The sequence below is a fragment of the Pinus tabuliformis genome, chromosome 8, assembly GCF_031772625.1.
Source record: "Pinus tabuliformis cultivar Carrire ecotype Pingquan chromosome 8, CPIR1, whole genome shotgun sequence".
Classification (NCBI taxonomy): domain Eukaryota; kingdom Viridiplantae; phylum Streptophyta; class Pinopsida; order Pinales; family Pinaceae; genus Pinus; species Pinus tabuliformis.
In genome coordinates this window covers 440,688,555-440,700,489 of record NC_142294.1, presented here as the reverse complement: position 1 = coordinate 440,700,489, position 11,935 = coordinate 440,688,555, and the positions used below count along the sequence as shown (strand labels likewise).

The 11,935-nt window shown below is 40.9% G+C and overlaps 2 protein-coding genes across 2 annotated transcripts; both read left to right on the top strand.

Moving 5' to 3' along the window:
• Positions 1-1,481: 1,481 nt before the first annotated feature.
• LOC149235955 (uncharacterized) lies at positions 1,482-1,931 on the top strand. The gene has a single exon (XM_089368726.1). The coding sequence runs from the start codon at positions 1,482-1,484 to the stop codon at positions 1,929-1,931; it is 450 nt and encodes a 149-aa protein (XP_089224852.1).
• A 2,130-nt stretch (positions 1,932-4,061) lies between these two features.
• LOC149235954 (disease resistance protein L6-like) lies at positions 4,062-7,572 on the top strand. Its single transcript, XM_089368725.1, has 4 exons — positions 4,062-4,684; positions 4,789-5,887; positions 6,022-6,337; positions 6,494-7,572. Exons 1-4 carry the CDS (start codon positions 4,119-4,121, stop codon positions 7,570-7,572), a joined length of 3,060 nt encoding a protein of 1,019 aa, XP_089224851.1. The 5' UTR covers positions 4,062-4,118.
• Positions 7,573-11,935: the final 4,363 nt, after the last annotated feature.

The following is an 11,935-nucleotide window of genomic DNA, read 5'->3' as shown; positions in this document are numbered from 1 at the left end:
TGCATGCAATCCCCATATATCCGCTATCGATTATGGCAGTGCCTCAAGCGGTTTGCACCAAGATCAGAGAAATCCTGAGGAAGTTCATTTGGGGAGGTTCGTGCCAACAGAAGAAGTGGGCCTTAGTATCATGGAAACATCTGACGAAACGAAAGGAGGAGGGAGGCTTGGGTCTGCGCGATCCGGATAAACTCAACAAGGTGCTCGGTGCAAAATTTTGGTGGCGATGGCTGAGAGGGGGCAATGACCTATGGAAGCAACTATGGAGGCACAAGTACAATATGCCAGATACTACGGAGGATATTTACCGGATGCAGGAAACTCCGAAGGGCTCGGCAATCTGGGATCTAGCCCGTCAAAATCGAGATATAGTAGAAAAGAATGTTTTTTGGGAAATTCGAGGAGGAGGGGAGGCCAAATTCTGGGACGAGAAATGGCAACAAAGGGGGAAAATGAGCAGAATACAAAAAATACAGAACATACAGGAAAAAATAGGAGACAACCATGTATATGTCAAAGATTATTGGAAAGAAGACGAATTGGATGTAATATGGCGGAAATGGACAACACCAGAGGAATGGGGCATCGAGATAGATCAAGAACAACAGGAAGCGTTCATGGAAGAGGTAGAGTCCAGGAAAGTAAAAGCGCGAACGGGTAGGGATATCCTCAGATGGGGGAAGTCAATGAAAGGATCCTTTACAGTCAAGGAGGCATACTATCTGGCAGACCAACAGGGAACCAATGAAGAAAACCAAGAATGGAAGGTCATCTGGGGTAAAAACTGGTGGCCGAAAATTACCTTATTCGCATGGCTAGTAGCTAAGGAAAAGATCCTGACGTGGGATAAACTTCAAAAGAAAGGTTTCAGTGGGCCTTCAAAATGTTATTTGTGCAATAAGGAAGCGGAAACTCAAGATCATCTGTTAATCAAGTGTGTATATGCCAGGAACCTATGGATGGAAACCGGGAAACTATTCCAGAAACCTGAGAGGTCTCTGAGAGAAACAAATGAAGTGATTTTCCACTGGCAGAAAGAAAAATTTCAATGTAAAGTAGTCCGAAAGGCCTGGGATCTCATTGCCGGTTTTGTGATTTGGATGGTATGGAAAGAAAGGAACCGCAGAGTATTCCAAGACAAATCTAAAAACACGGTAACAATATGGAACAGAGTAGTGAACTTAACTAGAGAATCAATTCTGGTAGAGAAGTGGGATGCGGATGACTGGAAAGCAGATCAGGGAGAGGAGCAAATTCTAAAGAACCTAAATTTGAAATATGAAATGGTGCATAACAAAAAAATTGATAGACTTAGTACGAGACCTCAAAGCTATGACAAGTTTGCATACCCCAAAGACAATTTTACGAAGTTAAACTTTGACGGGGCATCGAAGGGGAACCCAGGTAATGCCGGATTCGGAGGAATCTTCCGAGACAGTTAGGGAAACACCAGATGGATCTATGCAGAGTGGGGCGGCGAGATGACAAATAATGAGGCCGAATTATGGGCGATTCACCAAGGTTTGAGAATTGCGATTCGAAATGGCTATAGAAACCTGGAAATAGAAGGAGACTCTCAGATAGCAATTGAAATCCTAAAGAAACTTAATAACGGGAAGAACTGGGAGCAGGTCACCAATAGCTGGCGAACGGCAGGGATCGTTCAAGAAATAGCAGATCTTCTAAAAAGAATTGACTATAAAATCTTTAATCATGTGAAAAGGAATGGAAACCGAGCGGCAGATTTCCTTGCGAATTGGGGTTGCAAGGGTCGAAACGGCAAGATTGACAATCAGTGGAGAATGTTGCGGCCCAACAGAGAGTGGGAGGAATTGGCCGGTATTATTAATTATGACCATGAACAAGCAACGAATGAAAATAATGAGCAAGCAGCAAACGAGAATCATAGCATTCGTGCGACGGGCAGGTGAGATGGATCGGCAAGCCCAGAAATTTAATGAATGTCAGACAAGGCGGGGAAATGATATAATGGACAGGCATGCTGCAGTACAGCAGAAGTGTGCGATGACAGGAATGAAGCAACCACCACTCAGCAAGATAATAAACGCAAGTGATCGGAGAGGAGGAAAAAGAGGTATGTCAGAATCCATAAATGGAAATGAGGGAAGACGGATAATTGATAGGAAAGGCAGAGGGCAAAGAAACAGGTGGCAGCGGAAGGCCAAGTTGACAGGTAAGCGGATTAGAGTAAGGAAGATTATAAACGGGCGGCAGCAAAGGATTCGACAACGAGAAAATTGTTTAGGAACTCAGAGAGTGAGGAGAGGAAAGGTGGTGGAGAACTGGTACAGAGCGAAGTTGCGCCGAAAACTCACTGAGGTCGCCATGGAAACCAGGAAGAGAGCAAGGGCAGTAGAAGAACTGGAAGCTGAGGAGCGCAGAGACAGGGACAGAAAAGGCAAGGCGGTAGCGAAGGAAGAGACAGTTGAGGAGATATATGAAATTTACGATGATTCTGAGGAGGAAGAGGACCGGCAAGATCAGTGCAGGTGGGGTAAGGAGCGAAGCAAAAATGTAGAAGGCTAGGAGACCCAGCAAACCGGTGACGAGCAGCTAGGACAGCGGGGAGGAAAGGTAAGGCAGAGCGGCAGACAAAGGGGAAGAAGAGGTGCGGGAAGCGGGATGGAACCGAGCAGCAAGAGAGGCAGAGGAACGAGCAGATACCGAGGAGAAAGGGGAGGACGACAAGGGCAGAGAGGGAGACCGGGCAAAAAGACAAGCCGGTCGTTGGATAAGAAAATTCAGCAAGCAGAGAAGGCATATAACCAGAACACGAACCCAAGAATTAGAAGAATTATCCAGAATATGGAGGAAGACGCCCTTCAAGCTCAGTCCGACTCCGAGATGGAGGATTGGGAGTTCCTACTCCACGACCCTGGCAACACTAGGGGTAGAATGTCTTTATTTAAACAGTCCTTACATATATACTGGGTGATGAAAAGATTGCTGGCTAAAGCTCTGGAGCAAGCTGCAACAGAGATGGCAGAACTGGCGCAAGGAGTCCCCAACCTAAGGAGGGAGCTGAGAATTATTCAGATTACATTGGAGATGCAAGAAAAGAAGCTTGAGGAGATTCAACAAATGATAAGGGAAGGAAATCAGAATGCAAACAAGGAGACTACCCAGCGACCAGAGGCAGAAGTTGATTAAATATAGATATGTATTAATTTTGATGAAACTGCATAGTATAGATAATTTCAGTTTGTTTCAAATATTAGAAGTGGAAAATCGTTATATGCATGCAAGTAGGATTAGAAACCTGAAACTCTGTTTAGTGTATTTAGCCTGGATAATCAGACTATGGATCTTTTATTTTTGGTCGGCTATTAAGAACTTTAGGTGGCTTAAATACTCGGTTTCCCCAAGAAAGTGAGTTAAAGGCAACCTTCTCCTGCTGTTTATTTTAATTTGAAGTAATAGAAAAAAGAACAACACCGTAGCTTACAAAAAAAGAAAATACCACCTACCTAACACATGATTATCAAAATCAAAAAATCTTCCCAAATCTTCAATTAACCTTTACACCTATACGAATAATTGGTAGCACATATATTTATTATTGTTAGGTACAAATAATTCATAAAGTAAATGTTAGTTTATTATTGTTAGTTTTTTAATATACTAAATACGACCCGCAGTGGCAAATGCTTATCAAAATCCATGCCTGCGGCAGAGTCTCCTCCCCTCACGTGTTGGTGGGACCACAAAGTAAATGTAGTGGATGATATTTGAGAAAGCGGTAATTCTTCACGTGTTGGTGGGCCATTAAAGAAAAATCCATTGATCCGTGTAGGGATGATATTTGAGAAACTGGTACCTCTTCACGTGTTGGTCGGCCATTAAAATAAAGTCTTGATGTGATGTGATGTGTGGTAGGAAGGATTCCATGCAATGTGGACCACAAAGTAAAAGCAGTTGATGGCATTTGGAATCACGCGTCTTTGGAATCCAAAGCACCCACATCACATCATTCCTCAACGCCCGGTAAAAGGCATATGCGTGCTCACACGAATTCATACATAGAACTTGCCTTTCTTGAAGTTTCATCTCGTTGTTATTCAGTTTATCAGTCCACACCTTTCCAAATTTCAGTATCAATGGCGAGCCTAACTATCTCCCCTCAGGCTTCTGCTGCTTCCTCCTCCATGGCCTCATCATCTTCTGCCTCCACTTCTTACTCTCCTCCTCCTTGGGATGTTTTTATTAATCACAGAGGCCCCGATGTTAAAAGGACTTTCGCCAGCTATCTCTATCGATCTCTCGTTTGCAGGGGATTGAGAGTCTTTTTGGACAAAGAGGAGTTGGAGGCGGGACAAAATATCCCTTCTCAAATACAACAGGCAATCCTTGGTGCGGCTGTCCACGTTGCAATTTTTTCGGAAACGTATGCTGAATCTACTTGGTGCTTGGACGAGCTTGTCCTCATGGTAGAGTCTGTACAGTCGGGGAAAATCATTCTTCCAGTATTCTACAGAGTTGAACCTTCTGTGCTCCGTCATACGGTCAAAGACGGAGCGTACGCTGATGCCTTGCGAAAGCTTGAAGGGAAAACTGCACATGACCCTGAAACTGGTGAAAAGAAGCCACGCTACAACTCAGACAGTTTTCGGAAATGGAGAGATGCACTTTCTTTTGTTGCTGATATAAGCGGTTTTGTGATTCTGTAAGTTGTATCTCCTACTGTCCTTTAAAATCCGCGTTAGTTTTCATTTGTTAGATTGATATACGCTGTATTTTATTTTCATTTGCTTCATTTACACTATTCAGGGACGACGACGACGAAGGTGAGCAACTGGATAAGGTAGTGGAAAGCGTTCTAAAAAGTGTTCCAAAGCCACCGTTGGATGTGGCAAAATACCCAACTGGATTGAACCAGAAATTGGAAGAATTTGAAACCACGGTCCTACAGAAGCAGGAGACTGAGCGCGTGGAGGCCAAGGTTGTGGGCATTTTGGGTGTGGGTGGAGTTGGTAAAACCACTCTGGCCAAGGAATTCTTCAATCTTAGGAGATCACATTATAGTAAATCTTCTTTTCTATTTAATGTAAGAGAAACCATAAAGAGAAAATCTGTAAATTATTTGCAAAGTAAGCTTTTAGAAGACTTAGCAGGTATGAAACGAGAAATTGGGAGTAGTGATGAAGGAGTAGGGATACTTCGAAAATATCTCTCATCCTGTCACGCTCTGATAGTTGTAGATGATGTAGATGATGCCTCTCAAATGGACGCGCTTTTGTCATTTAGGGCTTTCCTTGACCCTGATAGCTTGATTTTGGCTACCACCAGGGACAAACATGTCCTCGTAAGCTCAGGAGTGTTAGAGTCCTCAATTTATAATATGAAGGGGTTGAGTCAATTACACTCCAAAGAGCTCTTCTGTTGCTATGCCTTGAATCCGCGATTTCCATCACAAGAATTTGCAGATCTGACAGATCGATTTGTTGAAGCCTGCGATGGGTTGCCGTTGTTGCTGAAAGTATTAGGGGCACTTGTTTGTGGGCGATGTGAACGTTACTGGGAAGATACACTGCTTGAACTTGACAAGAGATACACTGCTAACACTGAGATACAGAAAAGCCTGAAAATAAGTTACGACTCGCTCAGTTCAGATGACAAGCAAATATTTTTAGATATTGCATCATTTTTCATAGGAGAAAAAAGAGATGCTGCTATAAGAATATGGGGTTTGCAGGGGTTCCAAAATCTACAGGACAAGTGTTTGTTGGAAGTAGACGCAAAAAATAGTATAAGAATGCATGATCACATTCGTGACCTGGCAAGAAATATTGCGCAGGGATTAGGGACCCGTCGTCTTTGGCAGCAATCCATCGAAGACATTGATGATTTGCTGGAGCAATCCTCACATGTAAGTACTTCAATCATTGAAACCTTTGTATTCAGGTTAAATTTCAATATTTATGTTCACAATAAATATGCTTATTTATTCGAAAGAAAGATTTAATCTGTCATATGTATACTTTTCATTTCATATGCGAGCAGACAATGATCCAAGTTCGCGGGATTACCATGCTTGGTTGTTATCTTCATAAATGGGGGCGACCAAAAATGTCAATCCCATGGCGTCCAAGATGGCTGTATAAGGTGTTTGGGGGAAAACATCTCTTCAATTATTCTCCTTCTTGTGGCATTTCGGATTTGGAATTTGTTGCAACTGAAGATCGTTATTTGAAACGCATATTGAAGAAAGCGCGGTCACCAAATCTCAGATGGCTCCGCTGGTATACCAATGGAGAACCTAAGAGTTTTAGAAGTGGAAGGGCGCAGCTTGGAAACACTGTGGAAGAAGGAATCTGGGGTATGCGTATTTTTCTTTTGTAATTTCATTTCATTTTGTACGCCAAAATCCATGTACCTCTTTCTGATAGATGCCAAACATTGCAGCCTCCTCTTCAGTTGCGAGAGCTACGTATCTGGGCTGACTTCTCATTTTCAAAGTTTCCCAAGTCCATAGGACAATTGAAGCGCCTTGAAAAGATTACCATATCAGCGTATGCAGACATGCTCAATAGTTTGCCAGAAGAATTTTGTGAACTGCCCTGCTTGAAATACTTAGACTTAGAGTGCTGCACGCAAATAACATCGCTGCCTGATTCTTTTGGAAGGCTAACAAGCCTCCAGCACATTAAATTAGCTGGTGCTACCAGCTTGAGGACGCTTCCAGAATCTTTTGGGAGTTTAAATCAACTCAAAAGTCTAGATTTGAACAGATGCTATAAATTGGCCTTCTCCGGCACCACGCTTGGAAATCTTACGACCTTGGAATACTTAGATATCTCAGGCTGTTTTAATGTGACAGAATTGCCCACCCAGGTTGAGCATCAACTGTCCTTGAAAGAATTACACATGGGCGGACATAGGTTAGAAGAATTGCCCAACTGGATTGGGAACCTATGCAATTTAGAAAGCTTGCACCTCGTCGAATGTGGGATAAAACACTTACCACAGGAACTTATGAAGATGAACAATCTTCTATATTTAGAGGTGCGGAGTTGTCCGTTGCTGGAACTACCATTTAAAAGGATTGAAGAAGAACGAGAGTTGAATAAGTTGGAGTCCTTCCATGACGATGACAAATGCTTGTTTGCGCTCAAGAAGATATATCTGTATGATACGAAAATATCAGAGGTATTCTTTTCTGGCTGTGTTTGCCCAAACCTTCAGAGCCTGCAATTGAAGGATTGTAAGGAATTGACACAAATAGGAGGGCTTTGTGGTCTTTCAAAACTTCAACATCTGCAGATCCTTCGGTGTCACAGACTAGAGGAATTGCCAAATCTTGAGATGTTGATATCTTTGGAGATATTAAATGTTTCTTACTGCGAAAAGCTGCGGAGCATTCCAGGGTTGGGGCAGTTGAAGAAGCTGAGGAGGCTAGCCGTTAATCAATGCGATGAGATGCTAGAGTTGTCCGGCGCAAAACATTTAATGTTGCTGGAGTATCTTTCGGCTCGTCGCTGTCCGAAACTAAGGTGGGGTGAGGGTGAGCTGGAACAACTGCGCCAACGATTGAAGGCAGGCCTATGGATGTAATGTTTATATAATTTCAATGACTTTTTGGTTGCAATATATGCCACCGAAAGATTCACTATTTCATGTTTATTTCATGTTTACTTAACACATATAAAAGTAAGACTAGCAATTGCCCTAAAAAGTGCAAAGAGAGGTTGATAGATTTTTTAAATTGAAAAAATGGTATAAAAATTGGAAAATTGGTCTGAAGATAATATCTGTAGATATGTATGTCATATACCATATGTATTGGCAAATTAAAATTTTATATTTCCATCCGAGATTGTTTTTCAATGCTTTGGTACACTAATTATAATTATATTTCCCGGTGGCACTACCATATTTTCCAAAAGCAATTCAATGCTTGTGCTCAGGATATTTAAAAGCTATTCTATTCCTTCTCAAATAAACAGAACAACTGTTCAGTTTGCATGGAAAAAACACTTGAATGACCAGGTGTGAGTCACATACACTTCCGGCCAATTGGATAAAACAATTGTTTAATTGGCATACAAGAAAAATAATAAGAGGAACAAATTAGCCACTGCAACTAACTACTGCAAGAACACCAAATTAAAGAAGAAAAATGATGAAGTAAAGAAATGTTAGTGCCGGAAAATTGCAAGAAAGAATCTCAAATCTGTTTACGCTTAGTCTCCAGCATTTCAAGTTGGCAAAGTACTCATGTATATCCATCCATAAATGCATGCCTCCTGAGGAGGAAGGTACAAGTGAAACATCTGAACCTTCGTTGAGTAAAGGTAACCCCTCATTGTAATCATTTCCAGACTAGTATACCCATACAAACAAGGTTTCTGCAAAGATGAAGCATCAGCATAGACCCTTCTATTTAACAAAAAGGGGTTTACTGCTTAGTCAGGAGCACCCTTAAATAGGCAAGACTGTTGAGACTTAAATCCCAAACATAGCCTATAACTTATATTTTTCTAAAGACTAATGTAGAATTTTTGCAACCACAAACTAGTTTAGTCACTAACATCAGTTCATACCTTGCACAAGGTTCAATAAAAAAAAGGATGGCAGAGACACTCATACATAGACAAATAAGGATGATTTTCTAGCACCCTTATAGCCTTGACATAAATAATTCATTAGCTAATAAGATGCCACAAGTTGATGCATCAACTTGCTTATGGTGACTTCACCTTAAACAAAATATTTATGAGTATGCAAGCAAGCACACTGGGTTATCTGACTAAAGCATATGCATCAACAGTTCTAAATTGTCACCATAAACAAAATATTTATGAGTATGCAAGCAAGCACACTGGGTTATCCGACTAAAGCATATGCATCAACATTTCTAAATTTCTTCTTCTGGGATAGCACCAATCAGAAAAAACTTTTGCACTTACATAGCGATACAACTGTTTTGTTTTGGAAAGAAGTGAGTTCGTGGGTAGCCACCTGCTCCAAGGGGGGGACATGAAATCTAAATACTAAATATGCAGCAACAAATGTACTCAATTGTGTGGAAACTTTGTAGTTTGCCTACTTAAACCAACTCGGCCAAAACCAGAAGCTTGCAGCTTGGCTCTTCACTGGTAAAGATGGTCAAGATAGATGAACTCTTGGGAGGGTAGAATATATGACTGACATTGCAGCCTACAAGTAGTTCGTTCAGCTGCCAACGAAAATGCTAAAAGATGTATTTGTGCTTTAAGAGATTTCAGCGTCTCAAAATGTGACTGTGATCAATAAACGATCTTGAATACCAAAATCAGCATTAAGTATTAATAAGCAAATGTCTTGACTTACCCAGACATGCTTCAATTAACCATTGATCATTTATCCTAACACGTTAACCAGGCAGCACGTTTTTCTTGTTAATTGCTATATTGGGAATGACAAATAGACCATTTCAAAATGTTTTGATCATATGAATCGCTGGTTTCATTGTATATTTATAGTCATCAGTGCACCTATTTATAATCGTTGTTCTTCCAACAAAAAAACTCTAATTTCAAAACAAGAAAAGTCAAGCAACGAAGGCTCAAAAAAGAAAGAAAAGGCATACAAAATGAAGTTACCATGTAAAAGTATTATTTATAGTATGTAGATATAGCAATTGGTTGTCTTCAACATCCACTATAAATGTATTGTACTAGGAGAAAAGTTATTGTGGAGCCTCAGACAGACAACCTGTTCAAAAGAACCGCTGTCAATGATTCGATTGCAATTTGCATTTTCAAAGTTCATAAAAAACTTAAGAAGATAAGGCATAAAGCAAGCAAATACTATGCTCTTGTGCAAGAAAAGGAAAATATGTAGCTTAAGCATGTGCAAGAAAAGAAAAATATAGTCCCAATCTAACCACTGGAGTGTATTTTCTCACTGTCTTAGCTTAAGCATGTTTAAGGTCACAATACACACATGCATGCAAGCAGAAGGAGTTGAACCGGACAACTGCACAAGAGAATTTTTTCTATTAAGACGTCACATTGAACATGAATGCATGCAAAGTTGCAAACACCAACCATAGAAGGTAAGCTTGATCTGTGCTACTGAACACAATAAAGTTTTATAATTTTTAAATATATAGAAGGCATAAAGGCTGGAGTTCATTTGAGCATCTGTTTGAGTTAGATCTGTTGATGAAGACTTCAACTTACTTTGCATGCAAACACCTAACAAAGAAGTTGAACTAAATCCTTTCAGTTAATCACCATATGCCAGGCATTTTTTTGGAGAGTAAAAGGCATGCAAATAGAGCTTGTCACTCAGACATCATGGCAGCCTCATCAAGCTCTTTTGAATAGGGTATGTACTGGAAATGTACAAGGCAGTTTGGAGTATATAGTTATAAGTGATACCAAGCCAACAGCCACTGGTTTTGAGATGAATGGGTATAATAAAGGATACAATAAACACAAAAAGTGAAGATCAAACACTCAGCAAACCTGCACACTGTAACTTTTGTCATCTCAACATTTAAACGTTGCCCACCAATGTCCATATTGTTCAATGACAAAGCACCCTGGGTTTCTTCTGGCTTGGAATACTCTACATAAAGCAATTCTTTTGAATCATAGTAACTCTGCAAGCTAAAAGTTGAATATATAGTGGATTTTCTGGATACAAAGTCGCGGCCTCAGAACTGATCTGGCTGAAGCATCTCTCTGGTTTGGTGAATCTTGGCCAAAATATTGTCTAGGACAAAGCTCTTCATAGACCTCATAGAAATTTCCGGTGCGAACCTCCTGACACAGAGAACAGACACTGCAGAAAAGCCACTGCACTAAATCTGTCACATTAGGCTGACCACAACACCAGCGATTCCCAGGTAGGCCAAACCTCTTCCGCATTTGGATCCTCCAATACCCACCATAAAGAAGCCCAAAAGCGCAAAGAATTAGCCCAGTGATAGCAAGAGCTTACTGAATATCCTCATTATGAATATTCATGGCAGAAAGGGTGAAGATGCAAAAAGGGGCCATGCAAAACAAAATGAAGGTCACTGTGTATATACATGTTCCTGAATCCTAGTCTTTCCATGTTCCACCCAAAAACAGAGAACCCACAAGATGTTGAAAAAACTACAACAGGATGATCACTGCTGCAGTCAAATAGACCTCCCTGCCATTCCGGTTTAGGTTCCATTCTTTTACTATCTCTTAGAAGAAAAGAGAATTTCTTTTCAAGTAGCATACCTGTAGATTCACCATTTACAGGGTTATCACCTATCCGAGTCAGATCTGCTTGAGCCTCCAAATCAGTTTCAGCTTCGTAATCCTTTCTGAGAGGACTGAGGATTAGATATAGAGCAGCTGCAACAGCAGCAACTATTGAAACGCCTTCGCTCAAATCCACAGCAATAGCTGGACGCTCTAATCTCTTATAAACCCAATTGAGACAAGAGACCGCATACTGTCCAAAAATTGTCAGTTGCAGAAGTAGCACTACTACCATAATGTGCGCGCTTTCATGAAGTTTTTAACTTTCATTTTTGCAGTAGACCTTTCTAAGCTTGACAATGTCCTCTGGTTTCCATCTAATGAGAAGTGAAAGATGATAAAAAAGCTTTGGGTGTTCGTAAAGGCACAACAGGGTAAAGAGAGCATTTATAATTTGATTGTTGACCTCGTACCAGACATCCCTCTGTTTCTTTGTAGGTAGGGCCCTATTCAGAAGGCCAACCATAAGAAAAAATAGAATAGCTCCTGAAACTGCCACGGCAATCCCCCATATCAACAGCGTCAAATTCTTCGGATTTAGCAGCCATTCTTTCCCTGCCTTCAAAACCATCCAATCTGATTTTGCGGTTCTCGGAAATGAAACGTTTTGCATCACAGCTGGAGCATAGCGCATTATCCAGCAATAAATTCTATACCTAATTCAAACTGACTCTTCTCGAAGTCCGGCG

Excerpts from the sequence above, each read along its gene's own strand:
- LOC149235955 (XM_089368726.1), top strand. The coding sequence starts at position 1,482 with ATGACAAATAATGAGGCCGAATTATGGGCGATTCACCAAGGTTTGAGA.
- LOC149235954 (XM_089368725.1), top strand. The coding sequence starts at position 4,119 with ATGGCGAGCCTAACTATCTCCCCTCAGGCTTCTGCTGCTTCCTCCTCC. Across the intron at positions 5,888-6,021 it reads TGCTGGAGCAATCCTCACAT|ACAATGATCCAAGTTCGCGG; the intron begins GTAAGTACTTCA and ends ATATGCGAGCAG. Across the intron at positions 6,338-6,493 it reads TGTGGAAGAAGGAATCTGGG|GACAATTGAAGCGCCTTGAA; the intron begins GTATGCGTATTT and ends CCAAGTCCATAG.